Source organism: Polyodon spathula, chromosome 7, assembly GCF_017654505.1.
Source record: "Polyodon spathula isolate WHYD16114869_AA chromosome 7, ASM1765450v1, whole genome shotgun sequence".
In the NCBI taxonomy this organism is placed as follows: domain Eukaryota; kingdom Metazoa; phylum Chordata; class Actinopteri; order Acipenseriformes; family Polyodontidae; genus Polyodon; species Polyodon spathula.
This window is the reverse complement of record NC_054540.1, coordinates 35,327,903-35,355,380: the sequence shown is the minus strand read 5'-3', so window position 1 is coordinate 35,355,380 and position 27,478 is coordinate 35,327,903. Positions and strand designations below refer to the sequence as shown.

Below are 27,478 nucleotides of genomic sequence, written 5' to 3'. Positions count from 1 at the left end.
TCTATTTATTTAATGTGAGCTCCATCTTCAGTCTTTAGCTTAGCATTATGAGATGTGATAAATATTAAAAACGTGAGATTATTTAAAAATGGTGCTTATATTGTAAAGGATCCATTGTGGAAAAAATGGGCCTACATACAGTAGGATTCGATGCACTAGCAAAAAATAGGAATATGGTATAAGACAAGGTCATTCTGCAAATATCCCCAATGGTGGTTAAGCTGAAACAACTTAGCAAATATTTCAGCTTTGACTCTTTGAATTATAAAACCTAATATGTTAAAACTGTTGTAAGTACATGTGGCAGGGTGCCCCAGCCCCTGTGTGTATTTTGGGTTGTGTGTGGTGTGTTAATGTTGGCGTATATATATATATTGGTGTACGAGATATAATGCAGCTGTGGAGCACAAGAGATTTAAATTATATATTTGTATTTAGGCACAAGGATTGCACAATCACTTCACATGCAGTTAAAATGTGTATTAGTGTGTGAGCACAGGGAGTGCACAGATTAGTTCACATGGTGGTATTAAGTAAATAATTATAGTAATATAGCACAATTGTATATATAGCTGCACAAAGCACTCACTCGAGGTTGTGTGTTTGAGTGGAGAACAGGAGAGAAAAAGTAGGGCGTAAACTTTAAAGAGCTAAAAGTAAACAATTGCTATGCGTGCTAGTTTAAACTAGCACAATACTTGTTTGATTTAGTGTTTTTTTTGTCTATTTAATTTGGCCACGTGCCGTTTGTTTTTTTTAAGTGTGTTCTGTTTTGTTTAACCTTTTATTTAATGTTTAATAATAAACCGGCGCAGAAGCACAATTCAGAATTCACTCACCACTCTGTGTGTTCCTGTGCCGGGTCTGACGTCTCCACCAGCCAGTCTGTCCACAGTACTATAAGAAAGATACAGTAGCAAGATAGAATTCATGAAGGACATATATAGAGCATATAGCATGTATTAAATAAAGCTGTGGTCACACAGTATCCCTGAGGTGATGCAATGGATCCTGCACTCTTTTTAATGTGCCTGCTTGTTTGCAGACATTAAAAGGCCTATTTTTACATTTCTAAAGGAACAATGAGTTGAGTTGTGAAGGCCGTGCCTTTAGGCTGCTTAATAAGGCTTGCATAACATTACCTTAACAGAAACATGTCGTAGCTGAAAGGGAGAACACTCTAACACTTGAGCCTAAAGAACATGACAGAATGATTCTTTTCACGGGTAATCAAGTGTGTGAAAATGATAATGCGAGAGAAAATAAAAGGAGACTTAACATTGAATAGGATGGCTTGTTGTGTTGGGCATAGCTGAGAAAAGAGCACAATGACATGGCCTGGAAGGAATTGAAAGCAGCACTACTAACATTCTGCAGAGTAGGAAAAACGCTTTGCAAGGGTCTCAGTGGATAGTGGACTGCGGATAAGGAGTGTGTGCTTCAGACATCACATCCATTGAAAGCAGCTTGCTTCTTTTTGCCTGGCCTGAGATTTCCTCCTCATATCTCTTACTGTCTCTTTCTCTCTCTTTCAATCTTCCTTCCTTCTTTCCAGATGCAGGACGCTATGGGCTATGAGCTCCCTTGGGTCTATTTTGTCAGCCTGGTTATCTTCGGATCCTTTTTCGTTCTAAATCTGGTTCTGGGGGTGTTGAGCGGGTAAGGTTGCTTGTGCTGATCATCACCAGTGCCCAGAGAGCAAGACTCTGTCAGTGGGGAGGGGGTTAGGAGAGGTGTACCCTAAAAACGATTTGGAGGGAGGGAAAGGATTTTGTAGCAGATTACAATTTACCAGTATGCAGACAATTGTTCTGTTTGGCCCCATTTGAATTTGAATTCCAGTTGTATTAAATTTAACATTGTTTCATCCTTCCATAAACATACAAACAAAACTTGGGAGTGAGTGTTGTAAACTGGTTAGGTCTCAAAATCCGTTCCTCTCCACCCTACGAGAGGCAGTTTTTCGCCATGGAGTCTTGCTGAGCTGAGGCGCTGGGGATACCCACTAATTATCCCTCCATCTTTCCAGGTCAATGATGCCATAGGAAATGAGTGGCCCTGGATCTATTTTATTACACTTATCATCATAGGCTCATTTTTTGTTCTTAACTTGGTTCTTGGTGTGCTGAGCGGGTAAGCGGCAACATTCTTTTATTTGATTTGACTTTTCTCCCTCCTGTCTCTTAAATAAAAATGCCATTTACAAAGATGTTTCAGACATTGTTCATAGTGTCTTGGTTCCACAATGGCTGGGGAATGTAAATACCCATTTGTAAGAACATTAGTTTTAATCTATTATTAGTATTAGCATAAGTATTACTATACCTACATACTTTACATATGGAAATACATACAAACATGCATACATACTTCCAGCCCACTGCATGTATAGTCTTGATATTAATATGCACTTAGCATGTACAGTACCAATGCCTACTGTATACAAATACGCATGTTCATACAAGAACAATAATTACAATTTCATCAATATAACAACACTATGTTGTCATTTCTAGTCTAGTTTTCATACAGGGGCAGATGGAAGACTCACCACCAATATAATAATAATAATAATAATAATAATAATAATAATAATAATAATAATAATAATAATACATGTAAAAGAGATTATTTGCACTTTGTACATGTTACGTTATTATTATTATTATTATTATTATTATTATTATTATTATTATTATTATTATTTTAAAAAAGTATAAACCATGGTAAATGATATCCTGGGAAAAGCATGGGTAAACTGCAGACTTCCAGTCCGAAATTCCCGTGATAGACTTTAGTAAGTAACAGATGTATGCCCATTTACAGAATTACAGAATATAGTGTGAATTACAGATAGTGACATTTTGGATTAGTCATCCTTGGGTTATTTGGGAATGCATATGCAGTGCAGTCACGCTGAAAGAGTTTTGAATGTTTGAACTCCTCAGATGCAGTTGAGACAGGATTTACTGATATAGTATTATCTATTCATTCAAGCAGACTTTAATGTTGGTTATTTGCCTATTACCCAACTGGCACATATAATCTCAACACATGTTAACACTAGCTAGACCCCTGAACTCTCAAAATCGAATTAAGCAGGTCCATAATTCTTAGCAATCAACTTGAGACCTCACCACCAGAATCTTGAAATAAAAATAGACATGCCGGCGCCACACTAAGGAGCCACCAGAGAAAAGGTGATGTTATCATTTCATAATATATAGCAGACCCTTTTATGAATGTGATACAGCCCTCTGAAATGTCTTCATATCAGAGAGTGTATAGTTTGTATCAGAAATTAAAATCAGCTTTATAGTTGTTCATATTTAAACATTATAAAAATATAGGGTGCTATGTAAAAATATTGGGTACTTATTTAAAGTAATTGTAGCTAACAAAATTGTTCTACACATTTCCTCTGCCATGCACATCCATTCATTGTCTAAGTGTCAAATGTGTTTTGAAAGAAACATGTTTTAGCTTTTAGACTTGCACTTCCTGGTTCATTTCATATAGTGGCTGAAATTTTCACCACCCCTTCACTGGCTTTTTTCCTTTTAATAACCAACCGTTTCCCCCATTGACTGACATGTTTTCAGCCAGTAACATGCTTTGACCCAAAAGACACTGCTGAAGTGAAATAACCAAGGAGGTAAGGCAGTAACAGACTTTTTGAAAGGCAAGGCAAGCAAACTGAGAAGTTAGTGTAGTACCAAATGTCTGTTTTAAAATGAAAATACGTGTTTCTTTAAAATCAAACTGCTCATTTGAGACATATGTAGCTAATAGATATCCAAAATGGGTAATATTAGTGGAATTATCTTGTTAGGTACAGTGACTGTAATGTAAGTGTGGGTGCTGCCGTGGTGCCTCTCCACACTGTAAGCCGTGGCTGAGCTTGCCCCTGTGTGTTCCGTCAGCGAGTTCTCAAAGGAGCGCGAGAAGGCCAAGGCACGCGGAGACTTCCAGAAGCTGAGAGAGAAGCAGCAGCTGGAGGAGGATCTGAAGGGGTACCTGGACTGGATCACCCAGGCAGAGGACATTGACCCCGAGAACGAGGAGGAGGGCCTGGACGAGGAGAAGCCACGCAACCGTGAGTACATCCTGAGCAATGATAGAAACACCATTACCTGTATACACCATAGGAGAGGAACAGAACCTGGGCAATGAGGACAATCCCTTAGAGTTTAGCTGTACTTTACTATAGCAGGTTTCATATGTAAGAGAATGATGAATGCATTGCTTTTGATAATACTGATTCATTTATTTTATTTTATTAGTTTTGCTTTTGGTTTGTCATGTAGTTTGTTTATTGGTAATATCTTTCATGAAATCAGTATATACTATACAGAAGATGTATGCACCTTTGAGAAGCCTGAATAACCCATTGGTTGTAGCTGGTTTAATGTCTGTAGAACTCTGTTGTATCCCATATATAAAACCAACCTCATCTTTTTAATAAGTGTGAATAATGCTAACAGGCAAGCTTCTGAACCCCAATCAGAGCAGTCTCTGTGTTGTATCTGATAAACAGCCACTGCAGAGAGATCCAGAAATAAACGGTTAACTCACCCTGGGGAAAATGCACTAAGACCTTTTAATCCAATGTGTCATTAGCACCTTTTAATCTTAAAGGAGAAAGATACCAAATTCATAACTTATTTTGCTTACATTGTTAACAAATTAAACAATTTTCAAATGGCAATTTGGAGTAAAATGCATTGTAAATGCCCCCGAATTTGCATTTTTGGAAAGTAGTGTTTCAAATTGTGACCTTCATGCCATTTTATATTAACTTATTATCATTATTTTATCATATAAAACGTACAGTGGAGATACAGTTTTATACATTTTGTTTTTTTTATAGGTGGATGTTTGAATGTTTCTGTAAAAGCTTGTGATTCTCAAAGTTTAGATTAGCTTGTAAATGCACATTTGCCTTTAATTGGCTAAGCCACCCACCCACAGGTTATAAACAGGTGTGTGAAGACGATAATTTGTGAGTGTACGATTGCCATATTCGGCAAAAAACCTTCTAGTTTTAAATAAGGACTGTGCTTTTTTTGGTTTTTAGCTGAGGCTGTGTATTTGTTTTTTTAATATTTGTTGAAAGAGTAGAATGTAATATATGGCAAAAATAAACTAAATACAGTTTTATCAACTCCTGTTGCACATGTGTTAATGGAAAAAATCTCTGTTGGTTGAACCTTTTTAAAATCATACTGTTATGGTATAAACTGAAGTCCCAAGATATAGGCAAGTACTAATGCTAGGGTGTTGCAGGAATAGGCTGCACGGTTGGGGAAGGATTTTGCTTGTACGGCACCTTCACCTGTGTTCTGTGACAGCAGTTACTCGTTGTATACAATAAACGTTGCTTCAGTTCATTGTCAATTAGTCTAATTATTGCAGTGTTATGTTTCATTAAAGGCTGATTATATCAGTTCACATGTAAACCCTGTCTGTTATGGTGTAAGATTGCATTTTCTGAAGCGCTCTGGGAACAGCAAGAACCTCAAATGGCAGCTGAGCAGTTCTCTTACCCGAAGTAGACCAGAAGGCTGTCTTACACCATACAGAAGACTGCTTTAAACCATACAGAAGATTGTCTCATACCATACAGAAAACTCTTATACCGTACAGAAGACTGCTTTATTCCATACAGAAGCCTTTTATACCATACAGAAGACTCTGATACCATACAGAAGACTGTGTCTTATACATACTGTTCCGCATTTTCGTTTTTTATCTTTAAAAAAAAAAAAAGTTATTTTACATATATTAAAATAGGGATAAAATCGATTAAAAAAAAAAAAAAAAAGTTTTTAATTGAAACATCGGTAGAAATCGGGGTAAAAAAAATCTTGTATACACACTTTACATGTGGAATATGATGCATAGCAGTTCTGGTTTCTGATTCAGTTTGATGTCCCTGGCATGTCTGATGAAGCAGAATCAGTGCAAGTCAAGGCCACGTTTTCCCAAGTTAGCTGGTACTTTGCGAACGTTTGGGCAATCGCTGTGCTGACGGAAATAGTATCTACAGAAGGTATGAACATGACATCAGCACATAACAAGCCAGGTTTATTCACCTTAAAAAAATTGACAGAACTAGGTAGTGCAAGCCATTGGGAGATTTGTCAAAAATCACACTGGACATTTCTATCTATGCATTCCATAAGTTTACCATCTAAAGCATCACCATTTTCTGACAAATATTTACGTTTAAATAAGGCTGTCCAGCAAAGCACAGCGCTCTGACAAACTAATTAACACAGTGATTCTGCGCTCTTTTTATTAAAGCGCCTGTTAAAAGGCCCAAAATGGATTGCTTGTCTCTCAGTTCACTTTATTTTTTTAGTTTAATGTGTTGCTTATTTTTCAGTATGTTCTTTTATTGTCAGCGTGAACATGTACCTCAGTGCAGCAGTATTTGCAATTCAGTGCATCCTCTGCCTCATCTGAGCCACTTCAACTATGTTTGTTTTTTGTATACTTCGAAACATTTGTTCTCTTTTGAATACTCATAAAGTGATTTACGTTTTCTCCCCATTCCTCATACACTAAAAAGATGATATTTTTGTGTAAGTATTTCAATTTAGTTTTTGATCAAGCTAGTAGTACCTACACCCAGCAATTGCCACAATAATCAGAATTTGATTGGCCAACATAATCAGGTGATAATGTGTTTGTGAAGTGACAGAGAACCATGTTTGAACCTTATTTGATCCTCTAAACGCGTGTAGGGTTGATTACAATGTCGGAGTCAAAATAAAACAGCATTTTAATCAAAATATTGTGTATTTCCTAGAAAATAGTAATGGGAAAATATTGAACAATAGACAAAACTCTGGTGTAAATCAGTAAAAACCAACGTCCAGTTAAAAGAAAATCCGTAAAATCGTTAATTTGGAATAAACCAGAAACGTGGAACACAACTTATACCATACAGAAGACTCTTATACCATACAGAAGACTCTTATACCATACAGAAGATGAGCTCAACAGCTCCATAGTAACTTATTTTAGAAACCAGTGTGGGCCGTAGAGTATGTTTGAGCTATTGAAAGGCAAAGGCACATTTTGAGTGGACCAGCATACGTTTAACAGCTGTCCAGCTGTTTCTTGCTAGTCTTATACAGTTAGTCATTTTATTTCACTCAGAAAACAAGTCTTTACCAATTTTGAAGTTTCAAGTTGTGATGTATCTTTTATTTTCAGTAAAGGGACTTAACAAATTCCCTTCAATTAGAAACATTTCAAAAAGAGTAAACATGTTAGAGTCATTGCTGATATAATCTACAGTCCTTGAGTCTAATGACACTTAAAACAGGATTCATTCACAGATTGATCATGTTTTTTTATATGAATATACTGGTTGTAATGAGGATTTATGTCCTAGACATTGAGAAGCCTATTTTTTCAAAACATTTGTCTACAAATTTTTCAAAACATTCCCGCCTCTGGAATATAATGGACGTACGTATTGTACAGTATGTCAAATTTTGGTGGTGAAATAATATAACAGGAGGTGATTGTGCATTGGTTAAAAGGAAAACTGCCCAGCTTAAATGTAATTATCTCTTGCTGTGTATCAGCAAAATTGCTAAATTAAATAAGATATTACATTAAACTTTTGTATGTGGCTCTATTTCACCGTGATTCTAGCCATGAGACATACAACAAGCCCAGTGTATTCCTTAAGAGAGCATTGTCACCAGTAAAAGTCACCAGGGTTGGAAAAATTAGCTTTACAAAGTTGTAACTAGTTACAGTAACGTATTACTTTGAAAAGCAATTAACTAGATATGGTTACTAATAGTTAATCCTCTGGCACAGTTTACATTTTACACAGAAGTGTGTTTTCGGTTTGGTCAGGCTGCTGCTCAAAATATTCTTTAAAGATCCAGCTATTGAAACCACTCATTCCCTCCTCAGACGCTATTTTCAAGGAAGATGACATAAAAATAGTGATCATGTCTCGCACTATTAAAGCACTTTCTGATTTCCATATTATGCATTAGCCATAGTCCTTTTTTAAAATGTAACTAAAAGTTACTGAAAAACATAATCAGATTACAGAAATGTATTACCTTTAATGCCTTACTCCCCCCAACACTGAGCAACAGTCAAGTGAGATGTAATACAGCAGAAACTTTAAGGGCCATATTCACAAAGCATTTACCATCAAGTTTGTGTAAAAGCAGAAACATCTTACAAATGTTGTAGAACTAGCAAGAAACAAGCAAGGTGCATGTAACTCTTTAAATAAAATAAAAATAAAACAGTGGAGGCAATGCCTTGTTTCAGTCTTGAATATATATACTGTGACAGAGCAAGAGCCCTGCCTGTAAATAAAGGGTGGGTGTTTATATGTCTTTTGGTGGTGGTTGGCAGGGATGGGGTTAATTCCTATCCCTGCCAAATAATGTGGCTGTACTCAAATGGGATAATTGGTGCTGATTGGGAACAGCCACTTGCTATAAAAAGAGAATCTGAAACTCCATTAGAGAGAGTACCAGGGAACTGGAAACAGAGAAGGTACGTTTGGATATACTTGTAAAAGTAGATATGTTTGGGGACCAGTAAACATCTTAGCTGTCCGGTTACAGATTAAAACTGTGAGAAGAATATTTGGCACTCCTGGAAGGAGTTTGTTTTGTTTTGTTAATTTTGTTTTGTACGTGTTGCAGTTTTACTGCCTGCCAGTCCACAAGCAGGCCAAGTTCAGGCAACCACGCAATTGGGGCTTGATCGCAAGCTTGAAAGCCTGCAAGACTGGCTGTCCCACTACCCTGATCTGCTCCCAGTGCCTACTCACTGGCTGTGTTGTGAGTATTGTGGTGATCCCAGTCGCCACTGGAAGGACTGCCTGGATGACAGTTCAACAGGATGGTGTGGACTGTGTGAGCACCTTGGGCATGGATGGCAGGAATGTCTGGATACAGTCAGACAGAGGGAAGTCGGAGCTCCTGATACAGGAAGTACTGTCCCTAATGCCTGTGAAGGAGGAGCTGCTGCCCAGCGTGTCAGTCAGGGAGGAGCTGCCTGCCCAGAAGCGAGCACAGGAGCCCCGAGCAACCAAGGGAGAGTCGCACCAATCTCCAGGGACCAAGGGTCTGCTGCTGCCATCGCCTCCCAAGGCTCCGCATCTGCCCAGTCGGCCATCGCCTGGGGATGCCTGCAAGTCACCACCCAGGAATGCCTGCATGTCACCACTCAGGGATGCCTGCTCATCATTGCCTGGGGATTTGTTGTCTCCACCAGAAGCAGTTTCGCTGCTGGAAATTCTGTGGCCGGAAACCAAGTAGAGGGAGCCGCCGGCTACAGAGAAGGGGGGAGACCACCTCCAGCCACAGTAGTTTCACTGCCGGAGTGTGCCGCGCTGAAAGCAGCATGGTCACTGCCAGCACCACTGCCATGGCTGAAGGAGCCAACCATGTTGCTGTCAGCGTTTCCACTGCCAACATTGCTACTGGCAGCATTCCCCTTGCCAGGACTTCCCCTGCCAAAGGAGCCAGTCTGTTCACTGTCAGCATTGCTGCTGCCAGTGTGGCAACCCAGTGTTGCCTCTGTTCCTGGGCAGGGACTATGAAGGTCACTTTTGGGATTTTAAGGGCGGAGGTTGCCGTGGAATGGCCGTGTGTGCTTTGCACAAAGGGGCGGGAAGATATGTGGCAGAGCAAGAGCCCTGCCTGTAAATAAAGGGTGGGTGTTTATATGTGTTTTGGTGGTGGTTGGCAGGGATAGTGTTAATTCCTTTTACAAGAAGACAAGTGAAGAAGGTCCTGCATCTGGCAAACTAACCCTGGCATATATAATACAGTTGAAGCCCAGCCTTACATGCACCCCAACCCCCTTACCTCTGCAATGTCTGCAGTCTGTAGTTTTAACTCAACTTGCTTCTCCAGAGCTGGGAGTTGCTGCAGCAGCGGCTCTGTGGAGTATGATGGTGGCTGAACCTGCACCCCCCCCACCCACCCACACACACACACACAAGCGCATCACAGCGCACCACTGACTGGGAAACAGCAGTACTGGGTGAGCAAAGGCCAAAAAAAACAGGCTGTGCAAAAGCATGCTGTTGTCTTCTTATTCTTCAGTTTGCTAAGCTGAACTTTTAAATGCTGTTTGTATGAAATACAGGTATGGATCCTTGTGCTTGAAGCTCCTGTTTGGGCCACACTGATGAATAGTTATGATGCATGGCGAGTGTAAGCATTTTGTAGAGCCCAGGGCATTGAAATGTGCCATAAATATCACAGTGTAATGCATTATTAAATGGGCCAGCTGCAGTGTTTTAAGGGTAGATGTGAGCAGCGTACAGAAGGGAAGGGGAGTGAAAAAACCATTGCTGTTATTGCCTTACCGCCTTGGTTATTTAACCCTAGCAATATCTTCTGGGTCAAAGCATGTTACTCGAAGAAAACATGTCAGGAAGCAGCTGATTGGTTATTGACAGGCAAGAAGCCAGTAACCCTCCAGGTGAAATAACCTAAGAAGTGCAAGAGAGCAAGGCTTGCAAAAGTTTCTTTAAATTCTTTAAAAGTTTGTTTTTTGCTCTAGCGTGATTCACCATGGCCATCTCTCATTGTAATACTCTAGATGGAAAACAATAAAAAAAGGTCCCGCGGGTGGCTGTCAAGCATGACTGCAGCAAATTAAACAGATTTTCATTAAGGGGCTGGACAAGCTTGTCTGTGGAGATTTGTATTGCTGGCGTGTTTCTAAATAGAGGGTCACTCAGGTTTGAATCTCTAAATTGTTAAAGAGAAGGTCACTCAGGTTTGTGTAAAAAATTGATTAGTACAGATTTTCTACCTGCGTTATTCCCTGTAGCTGCTCTGCTCCACTGCATCACCTACACCGCTATACATTATTAATCACTGTTGCACTGCGTAATACATAGTAAATACTGTAGCAGGGATCTCCCAAGGCCTGTCGCCGCCCTGCTGAAGAAACCTGATCCACCCGTTTTGCAGATGCTACTGTGCCTTGAACAATAAAGATTGATTGCGCTTTTAGCAGACTAGACCACTTGCTCATTGCTGGCTAAAAAAAATAAATCTTGGAACCACAGGACAGCTGTGTTACGTCTTCACACACCATTTAACAAATCAGAGAGTTGAAGGGGCAGGTTTTCTGTGTTAATCATTTTGAGAGGCTAACATGTTAAAAATGACTGCTAATAAAAAATATCAGATTATTTAAGCAAAAATAGTGACAATGAATGCAGCGGGTCAAAATAAACCGCAATCGGTGCAATCCCCCGCCTAATACTGTATTTGCACCGGCTACTTTATTAAGAAAATATTAGCTTATTTTCGAGTATTATCATTCAGTAAATTTATTGTCGTATTATTGTACTGTAAAGAGATATATAGTACATAATAGCAATATATATGCACCACAAAATGTGTTTTCCTTTTGTTGTGATATCGTAACAATATACTGAAGTGATTGTGAGAAATATTCGGGGTTCATATGTAGAGTCTGTATGCCTTTAAGTTGAAAGATGTGATAGGATATCAGCTAAACACTTAGCTGACATTACAAGTGCTGAAGTGCAGAGGTGCTGGATTATTACACTGCGGTTTCATGCACCAGTTATGATTGTGACTAAACGTGTGTTTGAAGCAGTAAGCTCAATAATTAAGCTAAAAAGGAAGTGAAAAAGTTACCCTTTTTTTTTGGGAACTCCAGTAACCCTACGTCATCGTTCCCCAGTCAAATCGCAGAGTGCCTAAATAAGCACGGTAATCTACCATAATAAAAAACAGTAAATAAAAAGAAAATGTAGAACATAAAAAAGCGCAACCAGAGACAGTCAACGAAAGACAACACATTATTCAAATTCTTTGTTGTATTGTATATTTAAGGTAAGGCAAGTTTATTTTTCCGTTAAAAGTGCTCCCGGCTATAATGTTCTGCCGCCCGGCTATACAGAATTCCTGGGGAGAACCCTGTGCTCTATAAACACATATTGAGAACTAAAACAGATTCAAGGAATGATTAATGGTTTGTTCGCTGTAAGGAGAGTGTCTGCATTCAAATTGCTCTAATAAAGGTTTCTGCCAATGTCTCAGTGGATTCCCTTCCCTAGTTTTAATAAACACTAAACCACCGGTGTACCTAACAAAAAGACCAGAGAACAGTAAATAAAATATCCAAATCAAAAGTACACACGTTATTTTTCAGTGTATTATTATTTATTCATTTAGCAGACGCTTTTATACAAAGCAACTTACAGAGACCTGGGTGTGAACTATGCATCACAACTGCTTTTATATCTCCCCTGAAGGAGGTAGCACAAGGAAGTTAAGTGACTTGCTCAGGGTCACACATAGTGAGTCAGTGGCTGGGATGGAAGCAGGAACCTCTTAGTAAGAAGTCCCTTTCTTTAACCACTGGACAACCAAGCCTCATATTAAGATACAATGTGGGGTGTCAGGTCTGGTAAATCTCTGCTGTTTCCTTCTGTGGCAACCAAAACAGAAAATGAACTGGGGAAACTTTAGCAACTTTATCCAATATACTTGAACCAGTACAGGCACCGGCACAGATTCAAATCTCATATAATTAAGCAAAAATCAAGAGTGCAAGGAAATAACAGCCAATTGGATAAAATCAGACTGCTAGGTCTCGGTTTTTATACCAGAGAGATAGACGGTTGTATCTCAAAGTGCACTCCACCTGCCTTTACAGTGTAGCTATTGTGTGACAAGTGCTTTGGAGTCTCCTTTTTTGAAAAGTTAGTTGTGCTGCATCCACTCTGAGTCTGTCTTGAATGGGAACAAAGACTGTTGTCATGTTTAGTGTCGCATTACAGCTGTGGTCCTGAACTACTATCGCTTTGAGAACTGTCGCAAACAGACAGCAAGGGTTTTTACGGCAGTTGTCAATGAGTGAACAGACCAATGTTGCTCTGAGTGTTAAACACAATAAAAATTCAGTCTTGAATTACTCAGTCTTGTCCTGTGAGTATATTACATTTTGGCAACGAGGATGGCTGAATTTACCTTGCCCGCTCCATTTCTGCCGGTCCCTGACGAGCCGTCTGTCCGTGGAGCCTCTGGATTGACTCCCTTAACATGTACTTGCTGGTGCTGGATCTTCACAATGTAGCGGCCCGTAGGAAGCGGCCCATCCTACTGCATGAACAAACAGACATGCTGGTCTGAGTGTTAAACACTATAAATTTTCAGTCTTGAATTACTCAATCTTGTCCTGTGAGAGTATTACAACTGCATCATGAGATAATTGAGTGAGCGACAGACTAAAGAACTGAGAGGCGGCAAGGTCATTGCAGCCTGAGGAAAATGACGTTATTAATCAGCCACAGGCAAAGGGCTGTATTCCAGTTATACACTGATATGCATTTTAAAAAAGAATAATAAAAACAGCTGTTAGAAGGTACTGTTAAACATTTTTAGGTGGCTGTTCACGCTAGGAGAGCAAAGCGGCAGTTTCTGCATACTGATGATTCTAGATGGGCATTGTTTGTGACAATGCAACTGCACTCGTGCTTTGTGATGTTAGGGTCGATGTAGTATGAAAGTTCTGAGGTACGTAATCAGAGAAAAAAAGAAATAAATATGTACTGATCAATTGATTGCCGAAACGGCAGCCTCATACCTCGCTGTGGGTGAATGGCACTTGTTTCTCATCCAGCAATTAACTGTAGGCTTAGCCAGCTTTTTTTCATCACCAGCAGGGATGGATTATATAAGACTTAGGAAATAGAGATTAGTACATTGGTATTCCAGTCTAATCAGGCTGATTGGAAGAATTAACTAAGGGCGTGTTTTAAAGATAAAGTGATGCACATTGACATGTTTTATTTTTCCCACTCTGCTGTTGGTTTTGGTCTTCTGGATTACCATTGGTGAACTCAATCAATAATTGATTGTATTAGTACTACATTATATTGTCAGTGTGTTAGGTCTGGTGACTATGAGGGGTTGAGGAATAGTCAACATATCATCATGTTGTTGTCATATTTCCAGTGCAGAACAGCACAGAGCTACTGCATCGGTCCATTGCTTGCACTCACACTGCTAGCTTAGCCTCTTGCTGATGATCTCTAAAAATGAAATATAAAAACAATCATTATCAAACTCTGTGTCTTCACTTTGCTGTAACTGCATCTAACTTAACTATAAATGACACACATATACACATAATGTAAAACTTATAATTAATAACTTAATACATCATGCAGAAAGCCATTATGACAGTTTGATCGTGGGTATAAGATAAGTGAACCCTGTCATCATTGTAATTATACAAAGCTGCCACTGCCTCACTATCTAGCCTGACAGCTATGGCCGAAGGTTTTACATCGCCCTACACGATTAACTAATGTTGCTTCATAAAGTCGAATGAAACCTGTTGAATAATGTTACATTAACATATTGAATTAAATACGCTCTGTAGTTTTCCATATACTTAACGAAAAACTAACAAAAATTGAAAAATGTAACAAGACATTTGGCTTACTATTATGGCTTCAGGTAGACTTTGTTGATATCAAATTGTAGTTTTTTATTACATGATATTAAATAAAAGATCTAAATTGTGTTCGTATAGTTTTTTTTGTTTGTTTTTTGTGTTTTAATTGTCTCAATCCTAAAATTTTAGGTGATGCAAAACTTTTGGCCATAGCTGTATATCTCAGAGACCATTTGGGACAGTGACTTTAAATTTGTAGGTGGAGACTTCTAATGCGGCTGCCGTATTGCGATCATCTGGCTCTTTGGTTTTATGCATGATAGAAACAGTTCTAGCCTTTTGTTATCCTCAACCCTGTATTAAAGCTACAGTAGATCCTATCATATCTGATTTCATTGGTTCTGCGGGTCCATGGGATATGTGAAAATATCATATCTCAGAGGGGGTCCTTATACTACACACTTATAGGCAGACACACACCCAAAAAACACACACACATGTTTGGATTCCTATATTTGTGGGGACTTCTCATTGACTTTCACTATATTTGTTTTACTATTTCTAACTCCAGTCAGACAAAACTCCACCCAGGGTGAAAGTCGATAACAAACTAAATATTTTGGCTCTTTCTTTTTTTTTTAAGGCGCAAACACTAACTGGCTTTGGAGATTTGCGAAAAAATGTGTTTCATCTTTTTAATGGTGCAGTAATTATATTAATCCTTTGCTTTTGTGTTCCTTGTTTTATTGAACATGGTTGTACTCTTCTGTTTATTTTACGTGAAGTGACAGCATGTAAACAGTGAAACTGAATTACTAAACTTTTTTATTTCTTTTTTTATCTGCTACTAAATCCATTCTGTCCTGCTAAGAGCTGAATTTCCTGTGTATTGATCAGTTTCCATTGGTACCGTTCAGTTGGTAGCAGCATGTGTAAATGACACATGCCAGAGGTCCATCGGTTCGTAGAGGGGATCCTATCTTATAGAATCCAATAGTATAGGTTCTACTCTATTCCAATTCAATTCTAGAACTTAAGTGTAGTTTTCAACAGAAATGCTCTATGATTGAGCACTGTCACAATGTAAAGATAAAGGGAAGATCTGAGAGAAGCAGACAAATAAAAACGACAAGCAGATACCTGCATGGCACAGATTGTACACGAAAATATAAGTAAAATGTAGAGTCATAAACAAGTTATCTGAATTATACAATTATAAAACAACTATACTGGAACAAGGTAAAATACTGCCCATGTGTGTTTGTGATGCCATATGAGGAGCTGTAATGAGTATTTCTACCTCATTTCCACTGAGCTCTGGCCTAGTCTTTATACAGTAGTCATCTGCATCAGTATCAGTAATTATGCATCTCTACACCACCTGCATTAGCATGCTGGCATTTCAGTTGAGATTTTAGCAATTTTCACAGATAATAATACACCAATATAACATTTTGAAAAAAATATATACCTGCAGGCAGATTTCCCACTCCTTAACAAGTGTATAAAGAAAAATGGGGCCCTTTGTGTTTCTTCTAATTTGTAACTGGCATAATTTCTCTGAGATTTAACAGCATTCAAAAGAGCTGTGCTAGTGGGTGCACTTCAATTCAGTGCCACAGTAACAAGGACAGTCATGCTAGCAGGCTTCTCCAAGACAACAGTGAGCAGAGTATATCGGCAATGGTAACGCAAAGGACAGTGGTCGCCAAGAGAGACAGCGGAGGCCTCAAACAGTTAGTGGCAGACAGAGGGGAAAGAGAGAGGCTTGTCATGTCTGAAATATGAATGACTGAATAGATAAAAACCTTCCAGCATCTTGTGGGGTCTACACCACATCATAACAAAGCTGTGATCTAGGCAAGCAATGTGCAGATAATGTTCTAATTCTAGTTAAGCATAGATTAGATATGAACAAAGCATAATTACACAGTATTATTTTAGAGTGCACTGAGACTTTATCCACATATTGAACTCTCTACCTTTCATTTCCTAATATTACCACTTTTAGATTGGACATCAAAGTAGGATATCATCTGGTGGGCTGTTAATTTAGAAGCTTGGGCTTCTGTTGTTTAAAATCCATCACCAGCTCCATTGTGTGTTAACAGCGAGGCCCAATGGTTGAACCTGTGTTGCACCTGAAGGGTTTGACCTTCACTGTAATAGGGTTACAGCTAATCAAATAATTCCGTCTATCTTACCTGCCATTCACTGCCCTGCTCTCAGTTTGGAAAGACACACATGGTGTCGCAAACATTTACTTTTAAAACAATGTCATCTGTTACAGTGCTGTTAAAAGACTGACTGAGTATGGTAGCAGATTGTATGTTTTAAAATGTAATGACCTGTCAGCTGTTACACTTGTTTCTTTCACAAATGCATATGAGACCTGTGTAATGAATGGAAGTGCATGACAGGAAGGATGTGTGGAATTATATCATTAGCTATACCTCATTTTATTTAAGACTATAGCACAGAATCGTGGTATCATTGTATTAGCTCTATGTCAATATAGCTGTAGGTGTTATTGCACAGTAAACCAGTGCACACACATACAGAGGTACCTTGTAATCTTAGGGTACATGCATGCATAGGTTACAGGTGTTTAAAATCTTAATGAGTTTGAGAAGATCAAATTCAAGGCAGTTATCATGTGACAGACAGAGAGGTAGAGGGAGGTAAACAATACAAAGTGGGGATGCAAATGGTTGCCACATTGATCCTGATTTATCAAGATCTTTACACCAAATTAGACCCCAGAACCGGCCTAAATCCTTAGTTGTTTCTTTTGAACATTAACAGTTTTATATGCCTTTCACAAAAATGGTGCTAATTGCATTTTGTTGTCATTTCAGTGAGTGTGCGTATGTGTGTGTGATGCTGTGAATGTGGATCCTGAGACGAGTGGAGACAGTTCAATGAGTTTGTGTGTGTGTATGTGTGATGCTATGAATGTGGATCCTAAGATGCGCGGAGTCAGTTCAGTGATTGTGCGTGTGTGTGTGTGTGTGATGCTATGAATGTGGATCCTGAGGGGCCCTACTGTTCACTCTATCGTACAGCCTCCCCAGCACGTCCCAGCACTGCTGCAAGACTCGTTAAAACAGACCAAGTTCTGCTGATGGACGTGTCCCATCAACCCCTGTATTAGCTTATCGACTTCATTCTCGGCCGCAGGGACGAGTGTTCACACTTTTGCCTGGTTTTATTTTTTCTTTCTTTGTAAATGCAGGTTTGGTTAAAGCCCCACAATCTTGTTCTGTTGTATAAAATAAATACAGTTTGTTTGGTTACTATATCTTTATCTTGCTGTACTCTAACGGGACATTGTTGACAACCCAGTTGGTTTACATTCCCCCAAATAGTTGTTACATGTCTCATTCCTCGCCCCCCAAGAAACCAGCTCTTTGCTGTGTCACTCTGTGAGCCAGAAGTATGCTTCTGCTACGTGTGGTATTTACAGCAGTGGGATGTTATAGAACTCATCCTTCTGCTACGTGTGGTATTTACAGCAGTGGGAGGTTATAAAAGGCACGCTTGTGCTACGTGTAGTATTTCCAGCAGTAGGAGATATAGATTCATGTTTTATGTTACTGTTGCCTAGAAAAAACTAATTTAAATAGGGTGCCTCCTTTTTTTAGAAAAACATTTTCCTGATAGCCTGATATAGATATGAACTCCCTCCTGTGGGCGCTGATTGGAGGATTGTGATTGCAATTCTCTAGTTCATTCACAATCACGTTTTGGAAATGATTGTGCAACTTGTAAGTAGTGTGAATATAATGCAGCAGATCTGAAACTAACAATGCAGTAAGATGTATCACATTAAGTAGCAAAGCTTCTGAAACCTCATGATGTTTCAATAAGGGTCTTCTCTAATCAAATGCATTCCTCTAAAAGGTGTGTGATATATTACTGTATATACACTGAAAAACTTGCGCCCTGTATATACTACATAAACATTCTATATAATAGCACTCTCACAGCTGAGAATGAGAAATCGAGGAGGAGAGGGCACATAATAGGTTTGTCTGTGAAATCTCATTTATCTACAGAGAGAAGGGGAGGATCATTATAACTCATGAGAGATGAAGCTTCCAGTGAGTTATATAGACCTTTCCTCTTTAGTAGTTATAATGCTATTTCCCATGCAAACCAATTAGCAAGCCTGTATGTACAACCTATGGCTGTGTTTAAATTGTTTTTCAATACTTTAATACCATTCATATGTACAGTGTCCCCTGGGGTATCTCAACTCTATATGGGACTGATGTTTGCAGACCTTAGATTAGTTGTGAAGGGGAAATGTCATGTGCTGACAAGCCATAAATTAGAAGAAAACTAAAAACACTGAATGAAGTCCACAGTGTCTTGCATCTGTTACCAGTTTTCACATTGTATTGTGCGTGATTATTATAGGATCATGAAGTTTGCCATAGGTGATTGAATTTGATGAAGGATTTTGGAATGGTGGATTTTACAATATACTGTATTATTACTGTGATGATAAGTTATTATTATTATTATTATTATTATTATTATTATTATTATTATTATTATTATGTATAAGTATTATAGTAGTTGTAGCAGCATTAGTATTGTTATTGTTGTTATTGTGTTCATTTATTTATGTATGTGTTTGTTATTTTGCATTATTTTAATAATACATGTTTGGCAAAAATACCACATTTTCTTCATATTTAACTGACTCCATTGTTTTTATTCCATGCTGGCATGTGTGTTTAAGGAAGATGATCGATATGTGATTTATAGTGTACATGCAATATGATATTGTTATATGCAGTTTTCTCCCGAAAAATAGGACATCTATTTTATGTAAGTGCATATATATATACATATAATGTTGTATATAATGTTGTATCTGTCTGTGTCTGTTTATGTGTGTGTTTGGATTATAATACCCATGTCTGTGCCTGGTCGGATGTATGACCCTACCCATTTTATCTGTGAAAGGAATCACCCTGGCCGACTTGCTTGACAAGAAGAAAGGAAAATTTGCTTGGTTTAGTCACTCCACTGAAACCCATGGTAAATGTCTGTGTGCTCCAGTTTCTGTCGATCTGTGGCCATGGTCAGCAGTGAACTGTACCGTGCGTGGGCTTCAGTCGCTGTATGTATGTGCCTTTTATATAAATTTGTGTGTTTTCTCGTATCTTTGACAAGAAGGGTATGACTGGTGCTGGCTATTGCCCAACTCCTTACCTGCAACCCCATTGGGGTTTTGATACCTGGTTTAAAAATAGGGACTGCTATCTTCTTCCAAAGATAACGAGAGAGACTGTGTCAGTTTCTGTTTGATGTGCTAAGAAGAGAAGTCAAGACATTTGCGTGTCTGTATAACGGTCATGCTTTGAAAGAAATCAAGCAGTTCTCAGCTGATAACATGGTAGGTTTCCATGAATCATGAGGCTTTCCTCCTGCTGTCCCGCCTGAAGCATCTGAATTAGGTAACTCATATGAACTCTAGTGGAATTGCTGTCATGTATACTATTCCATCTGCTTTTTCATGGGAATCTATGCCCAGTGCTGCTAAATTGAAACAGAATCCACATGACATTTATTAACAGAATCCAGATAAATAAATAAATTCCTAAACTGTACTTTTGGCAAAAATCCACACATTTTTGATCACAGTAGAAAAACAGTGCTACATTCTCAAGAAAGCTTTCTTGTTAAACTGTCTGTTTCTCTCCTGTCATTGAACAACCTACTCACAAACCCTTATACATTGGCTCTTAAAAATATTCACCCCCACCCCCTTGGACTTTTTCACATTTTGTTGTGTTACAACATGGAATCAAAATGGATTAGGAGTTTTTGCCACTGATCAACACAAAAAAAGTCCATAATGTCAAAGTGAAAAATAAAATCTACAAATTGCTCTAAATTAATTACAAATACAAAACAGAAAATAGTTGATGGCATAAGTATTCACCCCCTTGAGTCAATATTTGTTAGAGGCACCTTTGGTAGCAATTACAGTCATGAGTCTATTTGGATAAGTCTTTAGCAGCTTTGCACATCTGGACACTGCCATTTTTGACCATTCTTGCCCATGCCCACGCTCAAGCTCCGTCAAGTTGGATGGGGACCTTTGAACAGCAATTTTCAACTCTTTCCACATATTCTCAATTGGATTGAGGTCCGGGCTTTGACTAGGCCGCTCCAGGACATGTATGTTTGGGGTCATTGTCCTGCTGGAAGATGAATCTTCTCCCAAGTCCCAGGTCTCTTGGAGAATTCAGCAGGTTTTCCTCCAGGTTTTCTCTGTACGTTGCTGCATCCATTTTGCCCTCTATCTTCACGAGCTTTCCAGCATGATGCTGCCACCACCATGCTTCACGGTAGGGATGGTGTTTTCAGGATGGTTTGTGGTGTTAGGCTTGCGCCAAACATAGCGCTTAGCGTTGAGGCCAAAAAGCTCCATTTTGGTCTCATCAGACCATAGAATCTTCTTCCACTTGGTCTCAGAGTCTCCCACATGCCTTGTGGCTAACTCTAGCTGAGATTTGATGTGAGTAATTTCAACAATGGCTTTCTTTTTGCCACTCTCCCATAATTTTTTGGCCCAGGGCTATTGTTGCCTTATGCACAGTGTCTCCCCGCTCAGCCGTGGAAGACTGTAACTCCTTTAGAGTTGCCATAGGCCTCTTGGTGGCCTCCCTGACTCATGCCCTTCTCTCCTGGATACTCAGTTTTTGAGGACAGACTGTTCTAGACAGATTCACAGTTGTGCCATATTCTCTCCGTTTCTTAATAATGGACTTTACTGTGCTCAGGGGGATATTCAGTGCCTTGGAAATGTTCTTGTATCCTACCCCTGATTGGTGCTTTTGAAGAATCTTATTCCAGATTTGCTTTGAATGTTTCTTCATCTTCATGATGTAGTTTTTGTTAGGAAATGTACTAACCAACTGTGGGACCTCCCAGAGACATGTATATTTAACCTGAAATCATGTGAAACACCTTAATTGCACACAGGAGGACTCCATTCAACTAATTATGTGAATTGGTTGCACCAGAGCTTATTTAGGTTTGTCATAGCAAAGAGGGTGAACACTTATGCAATCAATTATTTTCTGTTTTATATTTGTAATTAATTTAGAACAATTTGTAGATTTTATTTTTCACTTTGACATTATGGACTTTTTTTGTGTTGATCAGAGGCAAAAACCTCTAATTAAATCCATTTTGATTCCATGTTGTAACACAATCAAATGTGGAAAAGTCCAAGGGGGGAGTGAACACTTTTGAGAGCCACTGTAGATTTCCTGTACACTATGGATTACCAACTGGTTTCTACCAGACCCTGGTGAATTTTCCCTAATACCTTATTCTGGTCTCTGAATTGTATTCAGTTTTACCTGTGCAAACAAATATTTGCCTCTGGCTAACTTTTTTTTCACTTTTTGTGTGACCATCACACTTTAAAATAAGATCATGAAAATGGCAAGAAATGCTTTATGAATGAATCACTCTTGGGACTGAACCCGGGCCACTGGTTCCAGGACTGGTCAGCCAGACGTGTTATTTGCCGAGCTGTCATATCAACGTTTTTTTTTTTTTTCGTTTTTTTAACTACTCTTGGTCAGAATTGTGGAAATATGTTGCAGAATTCACAACTACAACATTTTAATAAAATAACTTGCACACTGTCATTTTAAATAAGAAGTGAAGATAATAAACACCTGTTATTGCTCGTTTTTTGATCAGAAGCAACAGTCAGAAATTTGAATATTATCAAGAATCAGCGCGTTTTGATAACATTAAAGACCTCAAGTGAAACCCTGAAGATGCGCTGTTGATAGTGGTAGCTGTCTAATGCCGTCTGCCACAGGGATGGAGTTGGAATCGATCCTGCTCATCCCTGTCGGTTGCAGATCCATATCAATGTGAATTGAATACATTTGATGGGACTCTTAACAGTATGAGTGTGAATCACGTACTGATAGGATTCACGGCTCTGAGGTAGGAAGTTGCCTTATGATTGTCCAGTGTGAAGGAAGCTAGAGGCGAGTTTTAAACTGTGGAAACATTTATCATAACGGATGGCTGTGAATGAATTATGCAATCAGGATAATATTAGACTTAAATAAATGAATTTCCAAAAGGCGAAATCTTTTTCCCTTTAAACACATTGAAAAAATGTTTGTCATTGAATTTAAGTTTCTGTTAGTATTTCTAAATGGCAGTGTGACAGGGTCTTCCTCGGGTCATGCGTGTGGGTAGCCGCTGTTCAAGCATACAGAGAGACAGACGTGGTGTTGTTGAAAACGCCGGCACAGGCGCACAGGATTTATTAACACAAACAAACAGAAAACGAAATTCGAGTTCGTATGGATGCAGACACTTTTGAGGAGTTGCTAAGGCTTGTGGGACCTCACATAACCCAAAATGACACTACAGTGCATCAGCATACAGATCAATAAAACGGTTCATTGTAACCGGATTCCAAACCATGTCATCTTCTATAGAAGTCATCATCTTGCATTGTCACATGATCGATTACATGCTTACAGAGTCTTTCCTGACTGGCTAAAGGAAAACTTTTTTTTTTCTTTCTGGAAACACAGAAACATCCAGCACACAAGGAAACGCTTTGTCTAGAAACGTGTCCTCTTGTGTGCTGGGCTTTATAGACTGGTTTTATGGTGCAGATAGACACATGACATAAGTGTGACCTTCCTTGATACCAGCACAGCTACAGATGCAGCAGCACACAGAGGATGCTGTGAGCCACCGTTCAGAAGAAAAAAAAAATCTCTAACAGAAATAAATTGGTTTGTATTGTACATTCGGTGAACTGAGTAAAAATGCATCACGGAATTGGTTGGTTTAAATACTTGTGCTTTGGATTAAAGTAAATATATATATATATATATATATATATATATATATATATATATATATATATATATATATATAAAGAACATACTAGTTCAGTCCAAAAATGCATCAATTTACATTAAATCATATTGTTTGAGTGCATATCGGTTTCAGTGGCAATTTTTGTTTTCAGGAAAACTGCATCGGTTGCAGTACATCCGGGGGGCAGTGAAGAAAAAAGCAGCTATCCTTCGTAAGGCATGTGCGTGTGCATGGCAGTTACTGCTTTATGACTTGAAGCATCAACTATAGAGTTACCTGGTTTCATGACAATTTGCACAATGGAGACCGCAATTTTTAAGCTCTTAAATTCTGGCAGGGAGTTTCTTTTTTAATGAAGGCATATCTTTCAAATGTTTGAAAATAGGAATTTTTGTTCTGAATACAGACCTGCATGTTAATCTTCATATGCTGAATATTAAAAGGAATATTGTTGGAGCTCCTGAGTGTCGCAAAGTAAAGGCACTCAGAGTGCAGGATGCGCCCTATAGCGTGGAGATTGCCGGTTCGAATCCAAGCTATGCCACTGCCAACCGTGAGTTCCCAGGGGGCAGGCGCACAATTGGCCAAGTGCTCCCTGGACAGAGTAGAGGTTAAGTCAGCTGGGGAGTCTTTGGCTCAACCCACATCAATGACCCCTGTGACTGGCTGGGTGCCTTCAGGCCAGCCTGTATGCAATTCAGAACTGCATGGCCCTCTGACGCTGTAAGTTCTGGATATGGCTGCACGGCGCTCTTGCAGAGCAAAAAATGCTAACCACACTTGTTTCGAAGGACACGAGTGCGCGTCCTCGTCTCTCCCGTGTTAGTTCGGGGGTTGCAGCAGTGAGCCAGGTTGAATAATAATTGGACATTCCAAAAACTGGGAGAAAAATTGGAAAATGAATAAAAAATAATTGTTAAAAAAAAGAATAGTCTTATATCTTCTTACTACCAGAATATTATTTCTAATATTCAGCACATAAATTAGATATGTGCATGTATAAATGTCATATTTAAATATTTAACATAAATAATCAGTGGTAAGACTTTTCTGCTAGGGCATTTAATATAATAAGCTGTATAAATGAAGGAGAACAATTAAATTTGAAATACAACTTGAAATTTAAAATGTAGAAGGCACTGTGTTGAAATTCACACACAATAAAAGTTGCCGTTTCTTTAACTATTAGAAATATCAAGCTGCAGGCGATTCATGGTGTAAGCATTTAACACTGTTTTGATGATTCCTGTGAGCAGAATGATACTGTTATTACATATCAGTGCACTCTGGTGCATTGCACGGAATTCCTTCTCAAAACACACAAGCATCACTGAAACCTAAATACTCGTCTTCAGAAAACCTGAAAAACCACAGCAAAACAGCTCCATACGCCAAACTAAATCCCAAATTTATAATAGTATTTTTTTTTTTTTTCTTGGCAGGTAGATATGCAAGTCTTGAATCTCCTGTTCAAAAAAAAAAAAAAACCTTTCTGTTCTTTATTTTGTTTTGCTACTGAAGAACAATATCTGGTAGTAAGGAAAGTGGCAGAGTGGAAACTAGTATAAACCGTGTTTCAGTACATACTGTATGAACAGTTGTTGGGTAAAAAATAATGTGTTGTTTAAAGCAGACAACTGAAAAGACCTACGACCTATATATCTTTATGGGGCTGAATATAACTTTATAACTTGGCCCTTTTTGTAGGTATCACATTATATCCCTCTTCTCCTGGCTGTTTTTGAATGTATTATTTACAGAAATATTTAAAAAATATACCAGTGTAACAAAGCCTTAAAATGTATACATATGTTAGGCTAGCCATTCATCATTCAATAAGCAGGAAAATACACTCTGTTGTAACTTCCCTTGAAGTTTATAGGACAGGTCTTTGCTGAATTTGGGGTTTTAGCTATTTTCCGTTAGTCTTATCCAACTAAGTTGCCCATAATTTTCCTGTAACTCCCTTTTACTGAGTAATAGGTTTGGCTACCGGTTTACAGTCAGCTATTACAAATCTAAAATACATTTTTTGCAATGTTAAAGTAACTATCTCTCAGCAGGAAAATATACTTTCACCCAAAGTTTCCAGTATACAGGTTGTAGCGTGTGTAGATGTGCATTTTGTACTTGTTTAGTAATCTTACCCAACCAAATTGGCTTGCACTTCACTGTACACTTGCTGTGAGTGTCTGGGACCATTGTCTTCAAGGTTCCATGAGTTTTGTTCCATGTTATATGCATTGTATCTATTGTATTGCTCTAGGCACTGTCAACGTTTTAAAATGTCAATTTATTAAATTCATTTGTATTCTACCGGTCAAAAACATGTAATACAAAAACATGACCTTAATATTAAACAGAATAGCTAATAAATCACCACTAAAAAGAATGTACCATAAAGCAAATTATTATTATTTTTATTTTTTTTCGGGCGGGAACTTTGGCATGCTGCCTTCTATCTAGCTTTCAGACTGCATGCAGTGATCACCAGGAACAACCGCATTTGCATTTTACCTGAACAAAAGTTTTCTTTCAACATGTATTGGCCAAAACAAATTACTTTTCTGGAGATGAATTATCAAATGCAGGATTCCTTTTGGTGCTGCTTGATACTGAAATGGTGTGTGGACCGCACATGTTTAAGTGTGAGTACTGTTCCTTGTTTTCAAGGTGTTTTAGAGCTGTGTTTAGAGATTCTAATATATATCTAATATATATATATATATATATATATATATATATATATATATATATATATACAGTACCAGTCAAAAGTTTGAGTGCACCTGCTTGAAACCAGGTTTTTCATGATTATCTATGCTTTTAACTGTATAAACTTGTCTATAAACACTTAATATTTCATTATATGATACGTGTACTTATATAAGCTGATAATCATAAGTGAATTGCATTCAAAAATTTAATTTTTAAATAAAAATATAAATCTTGTCAATTTCAATGAAATGGTCACCCAAAGCAAGGAGATTTCAGCCCAAGTCAGTTAAAAGTCTGAAATGTGTAACACTGTATTAGAACACTGGCCTAAGTATAAAAGTGTCTTTGTTAGATGTTCTCCGAGTTAACTAGCATGTTACCTAATTAACCTTTTGTCACCAATTATTGTTAACAGGTGAGGGTCCATGATTACTATAAAGCATAGGCACAAGTTTGTCATTCTTGAATGTAAGGGAGCAGAAAATGGCAAAATACACTCATTTTTAAGCTGTGGCCAAGACTATCAAACGATTTGAAGAAACTGGCACTCATGAGGACCGAACAAGGTCAGGCAGGCCAAGGGTGAAAAAGTTCATTCGAGTCACAAGTCTGCGAAGCCGGCGATTAACTGCCCCTGAAATACAAGCTCAGCTAAATGCTACTAGAAGTACAGATGTTTCAACATCAACTGTTCAGAGGAGATTGTGTGAAGCTGGCCTAACTGGAAGAATTGCTGCAAACAAACCATTGTTAAGAGTGCAGAATAAGAGGAAGAGACTTGCCTGGGCCAAAAAACACAGAAACTGGATATTTGAGGAGTGGAAGTCGGTCTTACGGACCGATGAGTCAGAATTTGAAATATTTGGGTCCAACCGCCGAGAATTTGTAAGACACAGAGAGGGAGAGTGCATGAGTTCTGCATGTGTGGTTCCCACTGTCAAGCATGGAAGAAGCAGTGTCATGGTCTGGGTTTGCTTTGCTGGTGTCAGAGTTGGTGTTCTTTACCAAGTACATTGCAAGCTCAACCAGCATGGCTATCATAGCATACTTCAGAGGCATGCCATTCCATCAGGATTACGGCTAGTTGGGCAGTTCTTCATTCTTCAGCAAGATAATAACCTGAAACACACCTCAAAGTTGTGCAAGAACTATCTGGCGAAGAAGGAAAGTGAAGGACAACTCAATCTAATGACCTGGCCTGCCCAGTCTCCAGACCTCAATCCCATAGAACTTGTATGGGACAACGTGGACAGAAGAGTCAAAGCAAAGCTACCCACAAGTGCCCTACATCTCCTGGAATTGCTGCAGAAGTGCTGGGAAGCACAGTATTTCCTGCTGAAACTTGTTAACCGAATGCCTTGTGTTTGTGAGGCTGTTATTAAGGCAAAGGGTGGCTATTTTGAGGAATCCAAGA

General features: G+C 38.6%; 1 protein-coding gene across 5 annotated transcripts in view; it reads left to right on the top strand.

Moving 5' to 3' along the window:
- LOC121318589 (voltage-dependent L-type calcium channel subunit alpha-1C-like) overlaps nucleotides 1-27,478 on the top strand; it is a 378,812-nt gene that overhangs the window by 275,358 nt on the left and 75,976 nt on the right. For 3 of the 5 annotated variants that reach the window (XM_041255428.1, XM_041255429.1, XM_041255430.1), the window contains exons 8-9: nucleotides 1,556-1,659; nucleotides 3,924-4,096. In XM_041255428.1, coding sequence (XP_041111362.1) covers nucleotides 1,556-1,659; nucleotides 3,924-4,096 — 277 coding nt within the window. Of the gene's footprint in view, nucleotides 1-1,555; nucleotides 1,660-2,032; nucleotides 2,134-3,923; nucleotides 4,097-27,478 lie in introns of those variants that run through there. The other 2 variants (XM_041255431.1, XM_041255432.1) reach the window with 1 other exon arrangement.